The sequence below is a fragment of the Ricinus communis genome, chromosome 2, assembly GCF_019578655.1.
Source record: "Ricinus communis isolate WT05 ecotype wild-type chromosome 2, ASM1957865v1, whole genome shotgun sequence".
Lineage (NCBI taxonomy): Eukaryota > Viridiplantae > Streptophyta > Magnoliopsida > Malpighiales > Euphorbiaceae > Ricinus > Ricinus communis.
In genome coordinates, this window is record NC_063257.1 from 461,024 (window position 1) to 486,566 (window position 25,543).

The 25,543-nt window shown below is 33.7% G+C and overlaps 2 protein-coding genes and 1 non-coding gene across 12 annotated transcripts; all 3 read left to right on the forward strand.

The window, feature by feature from the left end:
• The first annotated feature begins 14,069 nt into the window (after positions 1-14,069).
• LOC8273624 (uncharacterized protein At2g29880) lies at positions 14,070-17,332 on the forward strand. 3 transcript variants are annotated; one of them, XM_002510642.4, is made up of 3 exons: positions 14,070-14,315; positions 16,004-16,354; positions 16,450-17,332. In XM_002510642.4, the coding sequence occupies exons 2-3, from the start codon at positions 16,013-16,015 to the stop codon at positions 17,071-17,073; spliced, it is 966 nt and encodes a 321-aa protein (XP_002510688.1). In that variant the 5' UTR covers positions 14,070-14,315; positions 16,004-16,012; the 3' UTR covers positions 17,074-17,332. The 3 variants fall into 3 exon arrangements, with proteins under 3 accessions (XP_002510688.1, XP_025013524.1, XP_025013523.2); XM_025157756.2 differs by lacking the exon at positions 14,070-14,315 and adding an exon at positions 14,336-15,101; XM_025157755.2 differs by lacking the exon at positions 14,070-14,315 and having other exon boundaries at positions 14,336-16,354.
• LOC112535377 lies at positions 15,075-15,137 on the forward strand. The gene has a single exon (XR_003079534.1). It is a non-coding gene; the product is annotated as a small nucleolar RNA snoR101 (small nucleolar RNA).
• A 672-nt stretch (positions 17,333-18,004) lies between the features above and the next one.
• On the forward strand, positions 18,005-25,488 carry LOC8273622 (pentatricopeptide repeat-containing protein At2g01860). Of its 8 annotated transcripts, XM_025157911.2 has the most exons (10): positions 20,216-20,719; positions 20,756-20,902; positions 21,530-21,566; positions 21,658-21,736; positions 21,862-21,907; positions 21,997-22,095; positions 23,127-23,195; positions 23,277-23,619; positions 23,740-23,900; positions 24,232-25,488. In XM_025157911.2, exons 1-10 carry the CDS (start codon positions 20,519-20,521, stop codon positions 25,108-25,110), a joined length of 2,061 nt encoding a protein of 686 aa, XP_025013679.2. In that variant the 5' UTR covers positions 20,216-20,518; the 3' UTR covers positions 25,111-25,488. The 8 variants fall into 8 exon arrangements, with proteins under 8 accessions (XP_048226638.1, XP_025013680.1, XP_025013679.2 ...); XM_025157913.2 differs by having other exon boundaries at positions 20,219-20,902; positions 24,236-24,304; XM_015719451.3 differs by having other exon boundaries at positions 20,222-20,902.
• Positions 25,489-25,543: the final 55 nt, after the last annotated feature.

The window sequence follows — 25,543 nt, forward strand, 5'->3', positions numbered from 1 at the left end:
TAAATTTGGACTGTATAACTCAATTCGGGCTTGGTTCAGTAACTTCTGAACGGAAAAAACAATTACACCTTAAATATTAACTTCAATAAATTCAAATTTGCCAATAAAATTGAAATATATATTAATAATTTAAAATATATAATATATAAATATAAAATTATTAACAGTAAAACATTAACAGTTCATGAAATTATCTATTATGATTGTAGTATCTAAATTCAATTACATAACTTGGTCTGTGTAAAATTACTGTTTTTTGAAATGATAGCATTATTCGCTAAATATATACATCGTTCCATGAACAAGAAACTATATATATCAATTTGCTAAAATATAAAAAAAAATTACATGTATACTTAATTTTTAACAATATAATCTTTATTTTTATATGTAGACTTAGTTTGACACATGAGATTCAAGCTTATGTGTAATTTTATTATTTTTTCTATTAATTTATTGATTAATAAATTATATTTGTGATTAAACATTAATTCTAATTCTACAAAATAATATATTAATAATTATTTAGATTTCTAATTAGATAATGCTTAGTTTTCTAATTAGATAATAATTATTTAAAGAATATTTATTATATTTTAATAATATATTAATTAATAAATTAGTTTTCTAATTAGATAATAATTCTAATTATAAATATCACGACTCAATCTGTGGGCCCGTAACCGGCGCTAGAGAATAGGTAAGCACAGGCCACCCACACTATAGCAACCATTGCTAATCAATAACTCAATTTAAAATATACTTTTATCCACTATAACAATATTTCACTGCTAATATTCAACCACACAAATACTACATATTAAATAAGTCATTCAGCAGAATTAGATAACAGTTATACAGTTAGTTTAACATGACAAAGAAAATAAAAGGTTTTAGAATAACTACTGCAGAGAATCTAGAATTTTAATAATCAGATATACAAATAAATTCAATTACATTAAGCTCGAATAAGGAGAAAGTCGTGCTGCCAAGGAAAAGAACTGCAAAAAACCTAGTTGACATCTAAAAAATTAAATTGAGACTGTCAGTCTCAAAAGTGACTTAAAATCATATAATCCAAAAATAGATACAACCATCCAAATAAGATACTTATTTAAATAGTATTAAGCATTATATAATAAAATGTGTGACATGTCATAGTTCGAAAAATATAGTATTAATATTTACGGGGCGAGTACCTCAGTAAAACCCTAAACTCTAATTCTATAAGCCTCCACCAAGACTGGCACCGAGAGAGCAAAGCTCGACCAGGGTCCTTAAATCCAGTCTGGTCACTTAAGTATTGCTACAATTGGCGCCTAAAGAGCAATGCTCGAGCAGGGATCTTCATCCGGCAATTCAAAATTCTATAAGCCCAAAGAGCTATGCTCGACCAGGGCACATCACTGAAAATTTTCCTATTATCTGTCTCTGATTTAAACCGGTATGCACACGGTCCTGATGCAACCCATCAGGTGGCATGTTTTACTGTTGTCTCGTCACAAGCCACATTTTAAGTTTAGCATCAATAACAATAAAGTAACATGATACAAAAAACTTCATAATATTATTCAATCTAACATTAAATACTAAAATTAAATAACATCAATTATAATGAGCATAAATTAATAATGCTGAAAAGGTTGATACTATTGATTCACTTGTCTCGAAGACTGGCATTAGGCACCTACGGATAGGATTGATTTTAAAAATATATTCTTTCAAAGCCCACCCCTCACTACACCCATGGTTGGCTACTTGTTCATATCATTCCTTCATCGCCGGAACGTAGTGTTAAGATTGTTGTGAACACGACATGAGAGACCGAAAGGGTTTGTCCTAACCAGTATAATGATAATGACCAAACTCATTGTGAACCATTTCAATTATTAGTAGCAGGTCATGAAGTAGCCCTCTTTCTTTACAAAATGAATAAAATGTGAAGTATCTTCTCGATTCCTTTGCTGGAAAAAAGTGGTATGTCAACTAAACTTGCCTTGTTATGATAAGGGTACTGGCTTTTCATTCCCACTAAGAAATGTACATCTACTTAAATAGGAGGTTGACTTTTTTTTCCCTGTCCAATATTTATTCTCGAAAGTCCGTGTAAAAGCAAACTCTCAAAATTGTTGATCATCCAGTGATCTTACAATGGAAAACAATAATAATAATAAATGTAATGACAAAAGAAAAAGAAAACAGTACTACTAATATTGAAAGTACTGAAAATAAAATATAATGATACTCATATTATTAAGAATAATCATAATAATTATTAGTTAAATAAAATTTCATTTAAATGTGGATATGACATGTGCAATAGATTATATGACTTTAACTTATAGTTCTGACGACTCCCTCCAGCTGCTCCTATGCCTTGGGTGAAGTGGGCTAAACCGTCGGATTATTTATTCACATAAATAATTCAATCAATAAAGATATTTCATAATTAACTCTAGCCTTAGGCTCCTAGAGCTTGTCTACCTAAAAATCCCAACTAGAAAAATCTACCGAGAATTCGGTAAAATCTCCCATAAAATACGGGCAATTATCCCTCTATAACAAGTTCAGAATCTGCTAGAAATACTTTTAATATTCAACAAATATTTAACATGAGTCGGGTCACCCCTATCTGTATCATTTTTTTGACTCTGCAACACAACGTAATTCACAATTAACAATAAACAGTTTGTCATTTGATTTATTTCCCGATTCAACTCACAAATAATTTCTCCGAGTTTTGATTTAATTATTCATAACTACAATTATTACAAAGCCAAATAATTTCCTTATTCTACTAATCAATCCGTAATATTCATTATTAATCTAACAATTAATTAAATTATTTATTTATTTATTTATAATTAATAATTAATGATGATAATATTTTCTAAATTTTTTAAATAATTTACCGAGTTCAAATAGATTTTCTACCGAGCAAAAAATCTAAAGTTTTGTGCGTTCGGAAAACACTAGGGTCTGAAAGCCGGTACAGCCAACAATGTTGGAATTTGAATCCGGAAGTGCTGCGCGAAGCTTAAGCTGCGAGGAACCCGAAACTAGAAAAATCTCCACCTGAAACCCACCAGAAGCCATCAGATCGAGGCCGAAAAGTTTTAACTTCGGTGAGGCTTGAAGGAGCTGGATGGTGACTGATTAATAGCGAAGAGGGGCTGCCCAAATGTTTTGAAGGGTGAAGAGCTTAAATTCGGTGTCAGATTTGCAAAAAAATGGCGGTGGGAGGTTGTTCCGGCGGTGGCAGCAAAGGCAATGACTCCTCCTTCTATTCATTTCGATTTTCCTGTGAGAATTGAGGAATAAGTACGGCGGCGAAGAAAGGGGAAAGAAAGAAGAAAAAAGAAAAATTGGTCCAAGTATCCTTTAACAATTTTTTAAATTTCAAATTGTGTTTAGGGTCCCCCTTTAAAAAAAATTGCTACTGTAACACTCATGACTATATATATATCCTATTTCAGTAAATTAAGACTAGTTAGACTCATAAAAGTGACGATAATTATATATAAAATAAATAAATTATTAATATTTAATGTAATATTAAATTCAAGTTAAATAGAAAATAAATACTTTAGATAAGACTAATATAAATGAAATTGACTTGCTCAATTAAAATTATAAAATTAAATTTAAAATTTATCAAAATCAACCTGAAACCCACTAGAAGCCATCAGATCGAGGCCAAAAAGTTTTAACTTCGGTAAGGCTTGAAGGAGCTGGATGGTGACTGATTAACAGCGAAGAGGGGCTGCCCAAATGTTTTGAAGGGTGAAGAGCTTAAATTCGGCATCAGATTTGCAAAGAGGGCGGCGGGAGGTTGTTCCGGCGGTGGCAGCAAGGGCGACTCCTCCTCCTTCTATTCATTTCAATTTTCTGGTGAGAATTGAGGAATAAGTGCGGCAGCGAAGGAAAGGGGAAGGAAGAAGAAAAAAGAAAAATGGGTCCAAGTATCCTTTAATAATTTTTTAAATTTCAAATTGTGTTTAGGCTCGCCCTTTAAAAAAAAATTGCTACTGTAACATTCATGACTATATATATATATATAACTTAGAACAAAAATCAGAAACAGATCAGAAGCTCAATAAGTTTCTGATGCGCAGGATCCTTATACGAGGCAAGCACAGAGCATACGCTTGATGATAAAGAAGATGATAGATGAAGAAGATGAACTTTAAACTTTATTGATGATTACAGACTTTGAACATAAACAAGAAACAAATATACAATCTTTGAAATAAACTTTGAACAGAAGAAAATATAAACTTACAAGAGGAGTACGAGAATATAAGAGGAAAATTTCTCTCTCACTCTAATCTCTCTCTTTTCACTCTATATTTCTTCGGCTTTGTGGGACTTGAATAATAGAAGAGGCTCTTCTTCGTATGAAGTCTTCTCTCTATTATGAAGTCTGAGGTCTTCTAAGGAGAACTCCTCTTTATATAGAGGTCTTGAAGCTTTGGATACCTTTCTTGGAGCTTTGGATGCTTTTGTTAGTGGAGTAAAGGTGGATCTACTTGTATTTGGAGTCTTGCAATTTTGCAATAATTCTTCACACCTTTGGAGAGAGGTGTCGGCCATATCTTTGAAAGAATCTTTTGCTTTTAGCTTTTTCTTTTGCTTTTGTCTTTTGTCTTTTCTTTTCTTTTTTTTATATTGGGCTTTTGGCCCATTACAAAACACTTTGGGCTGCCATTTCTGGTTTTCAACCCACAGGCTTTACAAGGATATCATTTAATGGGCTTGAAAATCCTAAAACAATCATCCTCGTTGGAATCATCATCCAAGTCGATTGCCGCTGTGCTGGCGCTTGAGGAGGAAGATGATGCTTTTGATTTTACTTTGGAAGAAGCAGTTTCCGACAATTGTTTGATTAATTGTAAGAAATCTTCTTCTGTTTGTGCTGCTGCAAGCTTTGGAATTAAAAAGGACTTCTGTGCCAGGAACGTGGTTTGTTCTTTTGGAGGTGGCAAGAAGCTGTTTTTTATAAGAAAGTTTTGGACAGCTTTGAGGAATAATTTATCTTGGTGGTTAAATTTATCCCACCATTTTACTTTGAATCTACGGGTAAGTATGATTTCTCCATCTGGTGATTGGTTAAAATGGAAATACCAGACACATACCCAGGGGAGGAAGAAATTTGAACAAAATAGAAGTAACGGGGGAAAATGTCTCTCTATTTTGTTGGGTTTGTAATTGGCTTTAAAGAGGTTAAACAAAGGAAGGACTTCTGGAATTATGGTTTCAGGGACATTACCATAATAATTCCACCATTGTTTGAACCAGTATGGGATCTTTGAAGTTTGAATAAGGCTGGTATCGAAGTAGAAAAGCCAGGAGTGGCTTTGTCCTTCGTTCTGGAGAAGAAAGGTATTAAACCAGGCTTGCTGGTAATCCCAGTAGTTGAAGGAGGTATTTAGGTTTGAAGGGTAGGTTCATTGAAGGGAAGTTGGAAAAGATCTAGGAGAGTGCAAATCCATTCCCCAATCAGTAGGGTGAAGGATTCTTTGAATAGTGCATGTAGAGTATGCAGGGTCTTTATGGGATTTATATTTTTTGAAATGCTTGAATTTGGCAGAATCAGTTATCTTAAGGATAGACTGGTAGTAAGATTGAGGCTTTGAAATATTTCAGGGTTTGAAATACCATCCTGGAGGGAAAAATTTTGAAACCAGTTTTGAGGGGCTTTCTGTACATAATCCTTCCTCAACTGTTAAAATGTTTTGAAAACTTTGCTTTTCCAAATACTCATTGGATTTAAAACGTTTTGTTTGTGACAAAACAATTTCTTGAGAATTTGGCTTTGAAATACTATTTGAACTTTGAGATAGATTTTGGGGAAAAATTTCTATCTCAGTTTTTTGAAAAGGGATAAAGAGTATACCTTTTTCCTTGTTGGAGGAGGACGACGACTTTGGAGTTGCTTCAGGCTTTAGAATTATTTGCTTTGAAGATGGTTCGGCCTGGAATTGAACTATTTTTTTTGAATATTCCTCCATTCTTTTGAGGAAATCAGGGTCTTGCTGAGCAAGCCATTCCTGGATTTGTTGGACTTTACCTGCTTTGGATTGATCCACTTGTTGTTGGATTGGATCTTGATCAATTTCCTCTTGGATAATTTCAGTCCAGGTTCTGATGGATTTTAAAGAAGAAGAAGGGAGAATGTCCTTCTTTGGGCTTTGAACCGGCTTTGAACTTGCTGTTGATTTCTCTTCTTTGGATTTGGATTTTCTCGGCATTTTTTTCACTCCTGTTTTTGAAGAAACTCTCTGGTTAGAAAGTCTGGGATAGAATTCGAATCTACTCTAATAAATTCGATTTCGAAATAAAAAACAGAAAGAATAGCTTGCCAATGAGCAAAAATCTATTTGGAAGCTATGTTTTGAACATCTTTTTGTAAAACTTCTTTAGCAGATTTGCAATCAATCATTAAAAGAAATTTTTAATTTAAAAGATCACTTTGAAATTTGGAAATACAAAGAACTATTGAAAGAATTTCTTTTTTGATAGTTGAGTAATTCTTTTGTGTATCATTCCAGTGTGCGGAAGTAAACTGGACAATACATTCTTTGGAATTTTGGATTTGTTTAAGAATCCCACCATAACCTAATTTTGATGCATCAGTTTCAACAATTTTGAATGCAGATGGATCAGCTAAATGCAGACATGGAATTTCTAAAACTTGCTTTTTTATGCTTTGAACAATTTTTGTATGCTGATCGGTCCAAGGAGGGGGATTTTTCCTTAGCCTATCATGAAGGGGCTTTGCAAGATAGTTTAAATTTGGATAGAAGTCCATGACATAATTTAAACTACCAAGAAATCTTTGTAATTGGGTTTTTTCCAAAATTTTATCTGGAAACTTTGAAGTGAATGCAAGAGATCTTTCAATTGGGGCGATAGTTCCCCGGAAGATATAGTGTCCAAGAAATCTAATCTTTGTTTGAAATAGAGATATCTTGGATTTTGAAACCACTAAACCATTCTTTTTAACCACATAGAAAAATGTTTCTAAGTGTTTGAAATGTTGTTCTATGGAATTTGAAAATATTAATACATCATCAATATAGACAATGCAAAACTTTGAATAAGGATTAAAAATGTCATTCATAATTTTTTAAAATTCAGATGGAGCATTTTTTAATCCGAATGGCATCACATTCCATTCGTACTGGCCAAATGGAACTGTAAAAGCAGTTTTGTAACGGTCTTTTGGATGAATCTGGATTTGCCAAAATCCCGATTTCATATCAAACTTTGAAAAGATAAATGCAGAATGAAGCTTTTGAAGAAGATCTTTTTTATTTGGAATTGGATACCTAATCCACTTTAGGGCGTTATTTAAAGGCTTGTAATTGATCACCAACCTAGGAGTTCCTCTTTCTATCTCACTATTCTTATTGACATAGAAAGCTGCACAAGACCAGGGGGATCTAGACTTTGAAATCAAATCCTTTTGTTCAAGATCTCTAATCTCAATTCTACAATGGCTTTCTAAAGACTCATTCATCTAGATGGGTCTTGCTTTAGTAGGGATTTGCTTATCAGAAAAATCATTTTCATATGGTAGATCTACCATATGTTGTTTTCGATTCCAAAAAGCATTTGGAAGATCAGAACAAAGTTCATTTTCAATTTTCTTTTGTAAATCAAAAATTTTTCTTTGAATAAAATCATTTTGCAATTGATCTTGGATTCTTTTCAAACCCACATCTTGTTGAAGATGAGAAAGATGAGTTTGTTTTCCTTTGATCAAAGCATTGATTTCAAAATTGTAAATCGAATGGGCTTTAATAAGATTGAGATTTCTTTTCTTAGGTTTTTCTAAGAAAGGAAAAACAATATTTGCATTTTTAGCTTTGAAAATAATTCCAGCAGTAGTCACTTTGAAGGGAGTTATCAAATTGATAAAAGGAGTCCCCAAAATAACCGTTTGCTGAAGATCTTTTGTAAGAATAAAAATATTATTTAAAGCAATGTTGTTATTAAGAATTGCGGCTTCAGTTTTACCAGCAATCTTAATCTTTGAAGAATTGGCTAAAGTCAGCTTCTCTTTGGTTTCTTGATGATACCTTTTAGGAATCAACTCGCAGTTGATACAATTGAGATCTGCTCCTGTATCAAACAAGGCGATGGTTTCTATCTGGAAATCACCAGGGAAAACAAACTTTATTTGAATCAAATACTTTCTTGAAGTAATTTTCTTTAAAACATTGATAAAATTCTCAGGAACATTTTCAGAAACTTCAAGATTTTCAAAATCATTTTCCTCATCAGAATCGGAATCACTATTCTGCTTGAGGATCAGGCTTTGAAGCAGAACATAATCATTTTATTATTTTTCTTTCAACTCTTTGAGTTCTGTTTTGATGGCTTTAATCTCTTTTTGGAGTTCTTGAATAGTAGGAAGAGAGTTTTTCAGCTTCTTTCCTTTATCCAAAATCATAGTAAGATCATAAGTGTTCTTACTAGAAGAGGGAACAAGGGATTCAGTTTTTAAAATCTCTTTTAAAATTTATTTTTGGATTTGAGGATCATTAATATACTTAACAGCTTCAAGAAGAGCTTCTTGTTGCCTAGTGAGCATATTAATATTCTTTGAAAAACTTTCGGAATCTGTTTCAGAAGACTCAGATGAGGTTTTGATTTCATCAATTTCAAATTCTTCCTCACTGTTTGAGAATTCTGATTCAGAAGAATCGACTAGAAGAGCAGAAATTTTTGCTAAAACTTCTTCTTCTATTTGGAGCTCATGGAGTTTTTTGGAAAATCTACAATACTTTGAAGTATGGCCTTTCTTACCACATTTAAAGCATGTAATTTTGGAAAAATCTTTTTTGAAATTTTTTCTTTGAAAATTTGGAAGAAGATGGCTTTTTGTAGAAATTCTCCTTGCTTCTAGGAGTCTTTCTATTTTTAAAAAATCATTTTTTCTTAAAAGACTTTGAAAAATCTTCTTTGCATTTCCCTTTACAAGTAGAAGAGGGCTCTATGGGGTTGTACACAAACTGGTTGCAAAAACTGCCTAGTTCTTGCCTAGTCTTTTTCATCTCCCATTTCAGCTGTCTTTGGATCTTAAGGTCATGGCATATCTTTAAACCTTCTTTCTGGGTAAGACTAACTAGCTCACCATAAGTATAGAAATCATAAGGGATCTGACCATTATGTGCTTCTCTTATGGTATTCCTAACTCTTTCACCTAGAATCTTAGGTAAACCAGCTAAGAATTTCTCTTTCCAGAAAGGTTGGCTAGAATCTTCCCTAAGCATGACTATTGTTAGGAAGGTGTCTTTGTAGGTTTGGAAATTGCTAAGCTTTTTGCAGGTTAGGTTGCTAAGGAGCTCAGCATTTTTGTCTTTCAGAAGAGAAGGGTCTCCTATGAAATGAAAGGAAATTGTGAGGATTAAAGTTGATACTGCATCCTCAATTGGATTTCCTAAATCATCTAATATGGGAGTTCCTTCCACTGTGGTTTGGATAGCACCTAGGATTTGGAGCTGTTGTGCTTGAGTGAGATGGTAATCCTACCATCCTTTAAGCTGGCCAGAAAATCTAGCTATCAGGAGCTCAGCAATGGCTCTATCAGAGGTACCGCTTTGGGTTTTGTAGGCATTGGCTGCCATGGTCATATGCTGTAAGAGACCAAGGATATTGTATTCAGACATTCCATCTATATTCTATTCATAGACGGAGGAGGCATTGAATCTAGACTGGGTTAGGATGTTGTTCCTATTTTCAATTCCTAGATTTGGAGCAGTACTCCTAAGAGTATGCCAGGTTAATCTAGGGGCTTGTAATCCCAATCTGTTGATGTTGGAGGGCTTTTCAAGCTCTGAATCATTAGATTCATCGCTTTGAGCTTGATCTAGGGCACTGATATTCCTACTGCTTTGAGGAGTATTTGGCACTAGGTTTTTGGAAGACTCAGAGGTTGCTAATTTGCTTAGCTGTTCTCTGACTGTTTTAGCAAACTCAGTTTGCTTTTGGAAATGGTATGGTTTGAAAACTGGATGTTTAAGCTTTTCTAACTGGTTTGACTCTTTTGGATGACCAGTGCTGGGGATTGGAGAGGTCAAGACTACATGAGGCTTTTGGATATGGTTTTCTAACCTGACCAACTGTTTTCCTATAGTGTGAAGACATGTGTTCGAGAAATTGTTCTGCTGAACAATGTTCTTTACATTCTTTTCTAGGTCTTCTCCTACCAGTTTGTAAGGTGTGGCTTCTATCTCATTCTCTCCATAGGGAATGGTTATCTTCCTAAGGGGAGGATGATCAGACTAGACGGTTAGGTTTTCTCCTACCTTCCACTCAAGGGCTTTGTTCCTTACTGTGACAGGACTAATGAGCTTTTCTTTGAAAGGATAAAGGATACCATTTTCTTTGCAATAGATTTGAAACCAATCAAAAAATTTGATTTGGGCTTTGTTTTGAATGCAAAATTGATAGTATCTTTCTTGAATACCATCTTTTTCTTGCAAAAAAATCTTAAAAAAACCAAAGTTTTTTAAGATGGTTTTTCTTTGAATAGAAATCTTCATGCAAAAGTTTTTTATCTATTTGAAAATCTTTTGAAATCATGTTGATCTCTGCTTCAAGATTTTGGGTTATGGCTGATGGTGATGGTGAAGAAGGAGTAGAGGTAATCTCTATATTGTCATCTTCTTGCTTTGGATCATTGTAAACTGGTCTGGGGATATTGCTTTGGTAATCAACATTCTGAAGTATATTGTTTGGAACATCATATGTTGAAAATCTGGGTTGTGTTTGAGATGGAGTTGGTTCTTTGTAAGGAGCATAAATAACAGAAGGTATTTTGGATACCCTTCCGATATCTATGGTCGACGTTGAAGAACCATCATTAGAAAATCGAGAGGAGGTCGATTTTCTGTTGAATGTAAGCTTTACTTTTCCATTTGGGAATTGGGTTATGTGTTTGAGGTTTGTATTTGGTTCTGTTTGCTTTGGTGATGCAGGTTGAGTTGCACCTTCAAGGATCCATTCATCTGGAAGAGTGATGTCTTTCCATTAAATGGTTTTTGGAATGGTTGCGTTTGATTTGGATAGATCTGTTTGAAAGAACATGGTTTCTCCTTTTGGTGAATGGAGCTTGTGTTTGGAGCCAAAAGCAGAAATCATAGCTTTGTAATGAATTTTGAAAATTAATGCTATCGGAATAGATCCTTCAAGCATTTTGTAATTGTATGTCTTTATTTGAAGAACAATGCTCTTTAAAACATTTTTATCATTTAAAGAAATTGTAATGTTTGGAAAACAATTGAAAGAAATAGGTCCTTTATTGAGGCTCGACTCAACAGTACCTAACAAGGAATCATAAAAATTTGTAAATCTAGCATCCCTAAGGACTGCTAAAATAGAGGTGTCTAAACCTTCTCTGGTAAGGGGCTTTATTCCTACCTGGAGAAGGCCTATGTATATACTTATAATCCTTTTCCATATGCTTTTGGAGGGTCTTTGGATTTAAAAGATAAATTTCTTCAAAAGGCTTTGAAATTTGAATATCTCTTTCTTCAGTTTTGATTGTGAAATCAGTATTGAAGAGAGGAAACTTTGAAAACTCATAAATTTGTTTCTTTTGGACTTTGGGTATTTCCCAATCATCAATATGCTTTGTAAAATCTTCAATAGTGATTTCTTCACTATTTACTAGACTTTTGTACCTCAATGATTCAAAGGCAGAAGAATTTGAGAAATAAGAAGATCTACAGAAAAATGGTTCTAAATTCATTTTAAAATAAACCAAAATAACTTTCTAAACAAACATGAACCACAGCTCTCAGCTTTACTGCCCTATCCGTCGGGACTTACTACTGCGCATAAAATGAACAATGCTTGTTTATCAGAAATATGATGCAGTTTAAAATGAGTTTAAAATCTTTTTTATGTAGATATGCTTCTAATCCCGGAACCCAATTGGATCTGATACCAACTTAGAACAAAAATCAGAAACAGATCAGAAGATCAACAAGTTTCTGATGCGCAGGATCCTCAGACGAGGCAAGCACAGAGCATACGCTTGATGATAAAGAAGATGATAGATGAAGAAGATGAACTTTAAACTTTATTGATGATTACAGACTTTGAACATAAACAAGAAACAAATATACAATCTTTGAAATAAACTTTGAACAGAAGAAAATATAAACTTACAAGAGGAGTACGAGAATATAAGAGGAAAATTTCTCTCTCACTCTAATCTCTCTTTTTTCACTCTATATTTCTTCAGCTTTGTGGGACTTGAATATATATATATATATATATATATATACATACACACGTTAATTCCTATTTCAATAAATTAAGACTAGTTAGACTCATAAAAGTGACGATGATTATATATAAAATAAATAAATTATTAATATTTAATGTAATATTAAATTCAAGTGAAATAGAAAATAAATATTTAGATAAGACTAATATATTCAAATTATTGGATAATATTAAATTAAATGGTGCTCCTATTATTCAATTATTAAAATAATTCTTAAATACTCAATTTATCATAGAAATATTAATTTACCAAATTGTCTCGAAAAATAATAAAATTAAAATTTAAAATTACAGGTATTATAATAAAAAATAATATCTTTAGACATTATATTCATTAATAAATTAAATATTTTTTTAATGTGAAAAAATAATAATATCAATTATATTGGTAGTATTAATTTATATAACATTAGAATTAAATTAATAAATAATTTTAAGATAATTTATATGTTGTTACATTAATAAAATTTTAAAATTTTAAATAGTAATTAAAGAGATTTAAAAATAGTTAATTTATCGTTAATTCTAAAAAATTATAAATTAATATTAAATGTAAAAAATTTATTAAAATATATCTATAAATTTGATTTTATAATTAAAATAATAATAACAGCCACGACTAAGGACAAGTATTTTTTAATTTGGTTTCCTCCCATACTAGCTATAAATATTACATCCTATTTACTAAATTATCTTTTGTTTGTTGAAGATTTAATGAGTTGTTTATTTCATAAGAGGAATAATCAATTTTTTTACGCTTATCATAATCAAAATACATATATATTTAACAAATTGATAATTTTTAATATATAATGGTTTAGTTTAATGCAAATGTATATATACAATTCATTATAAATATTTGAATGCTTATAAATTAGAAATCACAAAACATTGAATATGTTATATTCCAATTTGCACTCTTCTTATTATTCCTTAATGTTTATTTACTGTATTTTTAGATTATGAATAGAAAATTATCTTGCAAATAACGGTAGGAATAAATACAGTTTGGTTATTCGAATTATACTTATAAAAAATTAATTTTCCAGTGTTGGTTTTTTATTTTTAAACTAGAAAATCAAACTAAATATTTGTTAATAAAAAATTAGCTTTTAACTTTCTTTAACCAAAACAGAATAAATGAAAATAAAAGAGAAAGATAGCTATGGCTCTTCATTTTTTTTTTGTCAATCGATAAAAAAATTAAAAGTTATTTAACAAGATAAATAGTTGAAAATTATTTTTAAAAGATTTTATAAAAAATTTCACTATTTTTCTAAAATATAGATAATTAAAAAATTAATAGTAAAAATTTAAATGAATTAGTTAAAGTAACTATAGGGTTTTTTAAATTAAAAATCAAAAATTGATCAAATGCCCAAATTTTTTAAAAATTAAAATTAAAACTGAATTAACTGATTCTATTAATCAATTAATTAATTTGTCACGTGAAATTTATTCATTAAAAAAAAAATATTAATTTTTTAAACTGTTTATGAAATTTTTATTAATATATTAAATAAAATGTTCGAAAGGATAGTGTTAATGACTCATAATAATAATTAAAAAAAAAAAGGAAAAGAGATAATCTCCGATTACCTCTTTTTATTAATTATCACCAACTATTTTGTTACATATCATCATTATCAATTGGACCCAAAATAGTACATTGCATTTCATTTCATTTTCATGTCAAAAGTAGGTGACAAGTTTTTTTTTTTTTTTCCTTTCCTTGTAATTGGAGGGGAATAGTTCGTTCAGCACACCGATTTGGACGGATTCCAAACAAGGTCCTATGACAGGGGAAGACAAAAGCACATGGGATTAAAAGAATTCTAGGAGGGCCAAGCCCAATACGTCCTTAAACATGGGCTGGCTGCTCAAAATAGCCCAGCATCTGTTTGGATAGATGAACAAACAGCGACTTCGCGACTTTCCTTTCCCTTTTTCATTCCTTCCCTTTCCTCTCGCTCCGCTGCCACTTTCATATTTTTTTTCTCCCTCCTCACCAGGTGATGTTTTATTTCTTCTCTGTTTATACTTTTTATTTATTTTTTCTTTTTTTCTAATTCTTTAATTGCTACAATTATTTTTTCTTTTTTTGTCATGGAACTGCGAGCCGTCACTTGAAGTTGTTTTTTCTTTTTTTTTTTTTTTTTGTTTTTAATTCCTTACAGATTAGGGTTTCTCGGTAGAGCAAAAAGCATAAAGTCGCTAGGTTTTACCATTGTTTGAAATTAGGGCTACTTAGATGGTGCGGCGTTTTTAACTGTGCTATTAACGAGTTTGGGTTATGGATTTAGCCATTTGGGTCACTGACCTCGTTCTTGAATTTATTTTCTAAAGAAAGTTTTCTTTTGTTTGATTTTCTGCTGATTGATTATGTTCATCATTGCCGCATGAACTTAGGTGCTTCAGTTGATTGTACATTGTAATTGTGGATACAGATTGCTTATGTTCGGTCCGGTCTAGCTCTCGTGCTAGAGCTAGAAGTTAAAATTGCTAACTGGGTACACAATTTTATAGATTCCTTAGTCAAACATTGATTTTCTTGGAAGATCGTTCTGCATCCTTATCTGTGTGTGGAAACAAAAATGGTCTCCTATCACATTCATTTGCGGTCCCAGTTATTTTCCTTGTGAATTTCATTTGGACGTGTTTTCACTATGGAGTCTGAAAAAGTTGGTCAGTGCTATTATGCAAAGATAATCTAGTACTTGGATAAAGCTAGTGTTTTCTTTGTGTAATGTGCAAAAGTCAGTGCACATGATGGTTTACACTTGATCTCTGAACTTCAGGTAAGTTCACTTGTGGATAATTCATGAACTGATGCCCCTGGCTTTGCACATTTTTTTCGTTCACTTATTTCAATGCTTTTCTCTGTTTCTGATTTGAAGATGTTCTGTAATTGAGATACTGGATTTGTGCTGATGGTCTATTCTTGTTTGGGTCCTTGCTTATGTTTACCATCCTTGATTTTTGGGTTTGCGGGGTTTAGAGAGGATGGCAGAGAGTAATTTGTAGTGGCATCAACTCCAGTATCAGTAGCCAGATATTACCCTATCTTGAATTTTAGGAGTTGAGAGAGTACTTTGTGGGGAGCAATGGCAGAGGGGAAATGTGCCCCTGACCTGCATATTGCAATTGCTTCTTGTGGTCATGGTCTATGTTGAGGCCTAATTTGTGTACGACCACTTATGCTAACTAGTTCCTAGTTGGGTCAGAGGCGCCAAGAAGTGGAGAGAGCATGCAAGAACTAAATAACAAATCTAAGCTGCTCCTCCTGAGAACTGCCTTGATGTTAGGAATTGGAACTGATGCATCTGTAAACTTGTTAAACTTAAATTGAATAAGAGCAGATGCCATTGTAAAGGGACAAAATGAGTTTCAATGGAAGAGCCAGCAGCAAGATTTCAAAATGACTTTCAGCTGTTGAAGAGCTAAGGCAGCTTAGCATGAGGAATCTCTGAAGCTAACACATTAGGCTGTTATGTCAACGCAAACACAAAATCTTGTTTTTCTGAAAGTTTTAGAGATATATATTAAATGATGTCTTATAAAAATACTTTCAATTTGTAGACCCGTTGAAGATTCTCTATTATGGGGTGTTTCATTTTTTTTTTTTTTGAGAAAATACAAACTAAAGGTTAACATCACTAACTTGATTTCTAAGTTATTCATCTTATATGTCAATCTTCAGGGAAGGGAAATGGGTACTAAATCAAAGAAAACTAATGTGGTTAAGAGAGATGTGTTTAAATGGACAGAACGTATGGATGATGCTTTTATTGATGCACTTGTCCGACAACAAAGGCTTGGAAACAGGGTTGATAATGTCTTTACTACAGCAGCATATGATAATATGTTAAAGGAATTGCGTGAAAAGATTGGCATGCCATTCCAGAAGGATCATTTGAAGAATCGTTTGAAAAGCCTTAAAAACAACTTTAAGGAGTGTTTTGACCTTTTCAATGGTGTGAGTGGTTTTGCATGGACTCCAGAAACAAAAATGTTTAGCGGAAAGCCTGAAGCCTGGAAAGCCTTTGTAAAGGTTTGTTAATTATTATTTTGAACATGATATCTATAAATGTATTATATATGCTATTGAGTGACTAGCGTTTTGTATTTGTTTTATTCCTTTGTTAGGCAAAACCTGAAGCGAAAAAGTGGATGACTACACAAATTGCCCATTATGATAAACTGGTATTTCTTTTTGCTAAAGATAGGTCAAAATCTAATGGTGATAAGATTGCAAAGCAGAAAGCAGGACAGTTGGCTGTTGCTTCTGGAAGTGGCCACTTTTTTGATATTACTGACAGGCAGAATGAACTTACACTTAATCTGGATCTGGAGGACTTAAACGAGATTAATGATGGCACTAGTCAACTAGCAACCCCTGTTGAAGCAAATTCTCAGGCCGACTCTCAAGCACATTCGCATTCTGAGACATCATCAAAAGGCCAAAAACGGAAGGCTCCAAAAGATGATATATTCGAGAGAGAGTTTAAAAGCATAAGAGAAGCAATTAAAGATGTTGCAGAGGCAATAAGGGAGGGAAATATTATTGCAGAGAGAGGACGCCTTCGCGTCTACTCAGAGCAGGAAGTTTTCACGGAATTGGTGAAGATAGGAGTTGAAAGGCATATGCGCTACAAGGCTTATACTTTCCTTATTGCAAATGCTGGTAGAGCAAGGGCATTCTTTGGTTGCCCATCTGAGGAGCGCAAGGAATTTTTGCTGCAGATGATGTATAGTCCTGAAGATTCTTGACAAGTTCGCCATTGTGGTTGATTTGACCAGATAAAAAGTCTCATGTTTGTGGTGTTGGTTAGGAGCGTTCAGCAAAAAAATGTATATGTTGTTTTAGGTATGGTTGAGAATAGGACAAGTAAACCATAACTTAGGCTTGTATATAATGGTGATTGATTGATGGTGGAATCCAACACCAATTTTTGTGATGTTTATCACCGGATATTTCGTTAGATGTATCATAATTTATATATAGTATAGCTGTGGCTTGTTTTTATCACTTCAGTCAGCTTACCAAGGGTAAGTAAAAACTCCCAATTCTTGTCCAATTGGCATTATAAAAAAGTTATGAATTCCATTCCGGTTGTGATTTTAAATTTGTGATATTGGAGCATTTCAACTTTCCGTTTTGGCTATTCTGGATTATATATACAATTTAATAAATTATTAAAATACAACACTATAAAATTATTATTTATAATCTAATTAAATAGTATATTGGAAAGTAATAAGTATATATATATTTAATTTTTTATTATTATAAAATTATAATAATGAAATCTCTTTCTATAACACAACTGACTAAATTATAGAATATTATTTTATGAAACAAAGCTATAAAAATTAAATTGCATAAATTTTAAGTTGTTATTGTTAAATAATATATAGATTATATCATAAAAATAAATAAATTATAGAATGCAAGATGAGGCGATAGATAAAGATAAAAAAATAATTATTTGAAGTTTTAGATTTTAATTCGTTTTTATTGATAGAGAGAAAAAAAATTGTATTGTGTTGGAGTTAAGTGTTACCGAATTACGTAACTCAATTCAATAATATTTTTTTTATAAAATTATTTTATTTTGACTGGAATGGAATGGAATTATTAACTATGATTATAAAACTAAGCAAACTAAATACTCCCCTGTGCCCACAGAGCTAATTTAACTGAAATATCTTCCATTGCCCCCAGTGCTCTCTGCCTCGGACATAATAGATAAGACACCGAGAGTAAGGCATCGAGTTTTAAACTTTTTCTTTCTAAACCCGACGTTTCAAAAGTCATCTGCAATGCTGATTGCTTAGGCAGCCACCAATTGTTTAGAAAGCACACCAGCTGTTCGACAAAATTTCTATCAGTCATTCGACTACTTATCTTCACTGCTGCGATACCTAAGAAGCACAAACTTCGCTATTGCAATGCCTAAAAACTACAAATTTTGATATTTTTGATTTCATTACAAAGAAGATGCTCTCTAAATTCTTGTCTATAAGCCTCTGTCCCTTAAATTTAACTTTGATGTCCCATTCCAATACAAAAACATACTACAGAAAAAAACTCCCCAAAAACCTTCAGTCTCCTCGAAGATCCAAGCTTCCTCCTGATTTTGGGGTTAACTTATTCCTTAAAAAGCCAACCACTGGCGTTGACCCCTTCCAAATGGATTCATTTCTAGTTGATGATGGTGATGGTGATTTGAATCAAGAAGAAAAAGAACAAAATGGTGATATTGTTTGGGAATCAGATGAGATTGAAGCAATTTCATCTCTTTTTCAAGGGAGAATCCCTCAAAGGCCAGGGAATTTGAATAGAGAAAGGCCCCTCCCACTTCCACTTCCTCACAAGCTAAGACCTCTAGGACCTCCTTCTCCAAAGAAACACAATAGAAATGTTGTAGTCTCTTTACGGTCACCTATATGCAATAAAGTATACAAAAATCCAAGTTTTCTTATCAGTTTAGCCAAGCAGATTAAATGTCTTAACCCAGATGATGATGTTTCTGCGGTTCTTGATGATTGTGCTCGTTTCTTGCGTAAAGGGTCCTTGTCTTTAACAATTCGAGAGTTGGGTCATATGGGTTTTCCTGATAGAGCTCTGCAGACCTTCTGTTGGGCTCAGAAACAACCTCAACTTTACCCCGATGATAGGATTTTAGCTTCTACTGTCGAGATTTTGGCAAGGAATCAAGACTTGAAAGTACCGATTGACTGGCAGAAGTTTACTAGTTTGGCAAGTAGGGGTGTTATCGAAGCAATGATTCGAGGTTTCCTTAAAGGTGGACGCTTGAAGCTTGCTTGGAAGCTTCTCGCTGTTGCCAAGCACGATAAGAGAATGTTAGACGCTAGTCTGTATGCAAGGTTGATACTTGAGCTGGGAAAGAATCCGGATAAGTACATGCTTGTTGAACAGTTGTTAGATGAGCTCGGGGAAAGAGAAGATTTGAATTTAAGCCATCAGGATTGTACTGCTATAATGAAAGTTTGCATTAGGCTCCAAAAGTTTGAGTTTGTGGAGTGTCTATTCACTTGGTTTAAGCAATCTGGGCATGAGCCAAGTGTGGTTATGTACACTACCCTGATTCACAGCCGTTATTCGGAAAAGAAATACAGGGAAGCATTGGCTGGGGTTTGGGAAATGGAGGGTTCAAGTTTTCTCTTTGATCTTCCAGCTTATCGGGTTGTTATAAAGCTATTTGTTGCCTTGAATGATCTCCCAAGGGCTGTAAGATATTTTTCGAAACTTAAGGAAGCGGGTTTGTCTCCAACATATGACATATATAGGAACTTGATTAAAATTTACTTGGTTTCTGGGAGGCTGGCGAAGTGCAAGGAGATTTGGAAGGAAGCAGAGATGGCAGGATTCAAGTTGGATGAACAAATTAAAATGGACTTGTTGCATCAGGAGAAAGAAATAAGGTCAGGGTTCTGAAGATTCTTGCTTTTTTTAGACAACTTAGGAAATGATATGATTCCATTATAATCTGGTTCGCATATGAATGAGTTAATTGATTCTCTAGAAATATCATTGCTATCGACTTCCTCATTTATTTATCCAATTTTTCATTGTTACTTTTCTTGTACAAAGGTCCATTTTGTGCTGCTGGTTCTAGCAAAAAAGAATTCTCTTTGGAGAGTTGGAGTTCCATTCTGAATTGTATATGCACTACTGTTGCAGCATCCTTGGCACCTTAGATTAATATTCCATTTTGAATTGTCTTCTGTTATAAGTAGTTATGTATGATTTATTTGATCTGAAAACTCACATTACGTAAGGGCTGAATTCAAGCATATAAAGATACAGGACATGAACCTTTGCCAGTTTACTTTCCTTTTTCTTTATAAATAATTTTTTTTGCTTCTTTAGATTTCAACTAATTAAAAAGAAAAGTATGATCTAATGGAAATTTTTTCAAGTATTACAAGTGATCAAACCGCTTGTGATTTATGATGTGATGTGATTATAATTAAATTATTTGTTAATTTATTTAATAAAACAGAAAATGAAAGAGTTCTTTTATTTAAATCACGTGACTTAGTTCCTCTCCGCATTAGCAGGCGAACCGTACGTACCAAACCCACACTTCCTCAATATTAATAAAAAAAAGAAAATTAAAGAAAAGCAATAAAAGAAAAACAATAAGACACAATAGAATAAAAAATAAAAATAAAAATAATTTAACGCATGTCTGGGGAGAGAAGGAGAAAACACCAAAAGAAGAAGAAGGGGGGGGGGGGAAGAATGGGAGAGATAGAAGCAGGCACAATGACGAAGAAGAAAAAGAAGAAGGGACGTCCTTCTCTATTAGACCTCCAAAAACGCTCTCTCAAACAACAACAACAACAACAACAAACCCCTAATCTCAAAAACCCTAATTCGCTCAATGTCTCTTACCCTTCCTCTCACCACCGTCGATCCAATCACCGTAACCCTAACTCCAGTGTCCCCGACTTAATTAACGACGAAGACGACGAACGCACTCAGAAAAAGCATAAGCTTTTGCTTGGATTGAACAATTCCGAGGTCGCTCTCAAAAGGCGCAAGATCACCCCCGGATCTGATCAATTGGTGATAATTTTTAGATTCTCTGCTTCCAACCATTTCAATTTTTATCTTAAATCCAGTGCATTAACCCGCGTTTCGTTTCACCTTTTTTTTTTTATCAAGAATAAGTTTGTTTTATTTAACTTAAATGAGATTTGAATACTTTTTTTAGATTTTCGCGCGTTCTTTAAAGAGTTTTTTTTTTTTTGAAGTGTTAGATCGAATTTGACGCGGTCAAGTTATTTCCTTTGTTGGATGTTAATTATATGAACTTATTGTTTTGGGGAAATCTAGGAACGGGTGGGGTTTTGTTTTGTGGTTTCAGCTTTTTTCTTTTCTTAATTAGATTTTTCATTAATAAATAAATATTTTATTATATTTGATTCTTTGTATTAAATCTGGTCTTGATGTGCCCAGAATAATAGAAGCACAGACATCTTGTCTGAAAAAGTTTTGTTTTGTCTTTTCTTTAAAAAATTCTCGTACTTCTCAAAAACTTTTACTGTAACTTTCTCTTCAATAATCACTCAAGATACTTGTAACCAAAAAAATAATTAGATACCAACAATTTGTTTTCTTTTTTCTTTTCTTTTTATTTTTGTTTTGTATGGGTAATTTTGTATCATTTATGTTGGACTAATTCATTTGCAGGGTGAAAAGGCTTTGAAAGCGACAGACACTCTTCAAGGTATTGAACAAGAATTCTCTGGAAGGATATTTCTTTTAGAAAGTTTTTAGTAGTAATTAATTGAAACTGTGTTATTTATATATATCTACAGAGTCACCGGTGGAGCCTGGCCCCACTACACCTTTGCCAGACAAAAAGTTGTTGGTCTTCATTCTTGACAGGCTTCAAAAGTGGGTTGATGTTCTAATTGCTTAGATTTATTTATTCTTTTTTCATTCCCTCCCTCCCCCTAACTAGGTCACGGGCTTGCTTTCAATTGTTTTTTGATCGACTTGCTCTAACCAACTCCTTGCAGAAAGGACACTTATGGTGTGTTCTCTGATCCAGTGGATCCTGAAGAGGTATGCAATTTTTTTCTTTGCCAGTAATGCATTTGAGTGCAGTAACTAATCACATATACTATTGTGATATTGAACTGATTTTAATACAGCTTCCTGATTACCATGACATCGTTGAGCATCCCATGGACTTCTCCACCGTGAGGAAAAAGCTAGACAGGGGAGCTTATTTCAACTTGGAACAATTTGAGGTTGGTTTGTGGCCTATGCGTCGTTAATTTGGATTTATGAAGTAAATTTTTTCAATTGAGTTGATTCAGTAACCATTTGAGCCCATGTTGTGGGAGCCTGTGAGAGATAGGGAACTCAAAATTCTGTTGTAGTTTAGTTCTTTTGATATATATGGAAACTTTCCAGTTGATGTATATTTTCCCTCTCTTGAATTTAACTCGTAACCATACAAGGTGTTCGAAATACGTCTCTATTTGACTGGATACTAGACAAGGGAGAAGAGAGAAGGAGGTACTCTTTGATATTGTTGCCAGATTACTAATTCACTATGTAGATGTTTCCTTTGAAAGTTGAAACTTAGTTACAAAGTATAAACCGTCTATTAATTGCATCATTGCTGTAAATTGACCTTCAGGCACTCTTCATATTTCTTACAACATTTAACAACATTTTCGAAATGGACTTGCATTTAATGAAGGTTTTATTTGCATTTATGTTTGAGTTGATTGTTGTGATTCTTATGAAGGCAGAAGTTTCTTAATTTTGTCTCTAATAGTGTATAGATCTATAACATCAGTATGCAGCATACCAAATTTTGCAATCAACACCCATACATTGTACACCATGATCTCTTGCTTAAGATAAAGAATGATGGGTGTCCTCAGTATGCAATTGGCTAATAGCAGAAAGTCCGGTTGGTTTTTTGCATTCACTCGATCACTAATGACCAGTCGACAATAGGTGATAAATATAAAAGGATCGATCTCAAAACTGAATGTTAGTATGTTTCTTGTTCTAAAGGCAATGAATTGCAAACCAAGACCGATAGCTGCATTTGGTAAGTACTTGAATTGGGTTGAGAGTGGACTGCCAGGTGGGTAAGAAGGGCTATGTTTGTTTCTGGATAGGCAGGATGTTAAAGTCAATGTGAGGTTTTCTTCGGATAGGCAGGGCTGTCTTTTTTTATCATTGCAGCTTAAAAAATGCTTGTTTGCTATGTTAGTTGACGTCGATCTATTTTTTAAACTGAGAGCTATGGTATTTTTTGCAGAAAGATGTTTTCCTGATATGTTCAAATGCAATGCAGTATAACCCCTCGGATACTATTTACTACCGACAGGTTTGGTTGGGTACCTTGTTTTATTTTGCTTTCCCCAAGGTTTGCTTGTGCATTTGTTTAACAGTTATATTTCTTATTTAGGCACGATCCATACAAGAGCTTGCCAAGAAGGACTTTGAAAACTTGAGGCAAGATAGTGACGATGGTGAACCCCAACCCAATGTTGCCAGGAGGGGAAGACCGCCAGGGAAGCTGAAAAAATCACTTGAGAGGTCTCCCTTGGACCGTGTTAGTCCTGATTGTTCATCAGATGCAACTCATGCTTTTGGAGGGGATAACACCAATGAGACTAATGGTTATAATCTTAGAAGAACCAATTCATACAAGTATCGACCTGCAGATGTTCTGGTCAGAACTTCTCATGGGTCTCACAGCAGTGAAACTTATGCTGCCTGGATGTCTGAATGGGAAAATGAATTTCCAGGTTTGCCATTTCAATTGGAATATCAACTCCCATTTTTTCTTTAAATGTATATAATATGATCACTTTGATTTCCCAGCATCATCCGATGACTTTTAATATTTATTTTCTCTTGGCTTGCAGCTTCTGTTTTAAAGGCTGTGCTCAAGTATGGGAAGAAACCCTATGCAGTAGATGAGAATAGGCGTGATACCTATAAGCAGCCATTGGCTTCCACTCCTGAACCATCCAGCTTGAATTTTTTTGAAGGAGAACTGAAGCAACTGGTGGCGGTATGTAAAAAGGTTCCTAGTGTTTTTTATTTATTCTGCTCTCCTGCGCTGGAAGCTGGTATTCTATGCATTGGTTTGCGCTCCTTTTTAATAAAATTGTATGGTTAGGAATCATATACGACAGGATGCAGCTTTTAGATTTACATCATATTCTTAGCTGTAAAAAGATAGTTGTTGAGACATTTTTTAAAAACCTGAAATCTTCATGTTACTTAGTCTGGTGCATCATTGTGGTAATTGAATGACACTACCTACCAGAATCAATATTATCAAATTTAATTGCTATTTAATGACAGTGGATGTCTTTCTCAACCTGATTCTATTTGTTTTTGATATACATAAGGTAGGTTTAAACTCAGAATATGGTTATGCAAGAAGTCTAGCTCGCTTTGCTGCAGATCTTGGGCCCGTTGTTTGGAAAATTGCTTCAAAGAAAATAGAAAGTGCATTGCCAACAGGACTCGAGTTTGGTCCTGGCTGGGTGGGAGAAGATAAGGTGGTTGACGGACAGCAGAAGTTTCAGTTTTCTGATAGGCCGAAAGTTTCTAACAGTTCCATATTTAATGATCATTTTAGCAGACCTCAGCCTACTGCTACAGGCACAAACTCTGCAGTCACAAGTATATGTTCAGCTCGCACTAGAGAAGACTGGATGGAAAATGTTGGCAAAATAAGTTCCCAGAGTGAATTAATTTCAACAAACAGTAGTACTGGTGGGATAAACTATATGTCTTCTGTCCTGGTTCAACAGAAGCCCATAATTCATTCTGATATCAATGGACTGAGTGGTGGGTTGCGATATAATAATTGTTCACCTCATACTGGGACCGGAAGAGTTGGGATACCAACAGGGAAGGCCAGTACAGAACATGCTGCAGTTCCTTCTCAAGTGTTTGGCATGGTTTCAACTAGCACTAGTACTCTCTGCCCAATGCCAGGGAATGATTGTAGTTTGAACAAAGCCAAGTTATCAGAAACTTGGAATGGGTTGCTACAGTCAGGAGATTCATCAGCTCTAGGTTCTAACCTGGACTCTCAGACATTTTTGAATGCAGGGGTTGATGGCAAACCATCTTGGCACAGAGTATCATCATCATATCACCAAGAACAATTTTTCCAATTTCCACCAGATCTGAATGTTGGGTTCTTGGCACCAAATTCACCTAGTTCCAGTGTGCCAATTGGTTCACCACAGCAGCCGGATTTAGCATTACAGCTGTGATGATGGGTATATTTTAATAAACATGCTGGATAGCACAGTGTAGGTATGAACATTTATCCACCAAAAGAATAAGAATTCAGGTGGCGTGTTGGAGTTAGGGTGGCTTGCTCAGTATATTTCTTCAAATGATTCACAACATCAGAAACTGTAGGAGAAGATTTTTGTACAGATCAGTGTCAATTTTTTAGGTTAAAAACCACAGTTTTATAGTATGTTACATTTTTAATTTCCTAATTTGCACACTTTCATTTAGAATGATAACATTGAAAATGTAGATTGAAAATAAGAGCGATTAGAATGTTCTGGCATGCTTAGACTTGGAAGAGCTGCAAAAAAGGTGGCTATTACCTGTTTATTCATTCAGGCTTTCAGCTGTCATCTGCTTCTTATCCTTTTCTTTGTCCTCGTATTAGACTGATGATGTTTTGTTGTG

Coding starts and splice junctions, on each gene's coding strand:
- LOC8273624 (XM_002510642.4), top strand. CDS start 16,013: ATGGGTACTAAATCAAAGAAAACTAATGTGGTTAAGAGAGATGTGTTT. Junction 16,355..16,449: donor CCTGGAAAGCCTTTGTAAAG/GTTTGTTAATTA, acceptor TTCCTTTGTTAG/GCAAAACCTGAAGCGAAAAA.
- LOC8273622 (XM_015719451.3), top strand. CDS start 20,519: ATGTCTGGGGAGAGAAGGAGAAAACACCAAAAGAAGAAGAAGGGGGGG. Junction 21,567..21,657: donor AGCGACAGACACTCTTCAAG/GTATTGAACAAG, acceptor ATATATCTACAG/AGTCACCGGTGGAGCCTGGC. Junction 23,196..23,276: donor ATACTATTTACTACCGACAG/GTTTGGTTGGGT, acceptor TTTCTTATTTAG/GCACGATCCATACAAGAGCT.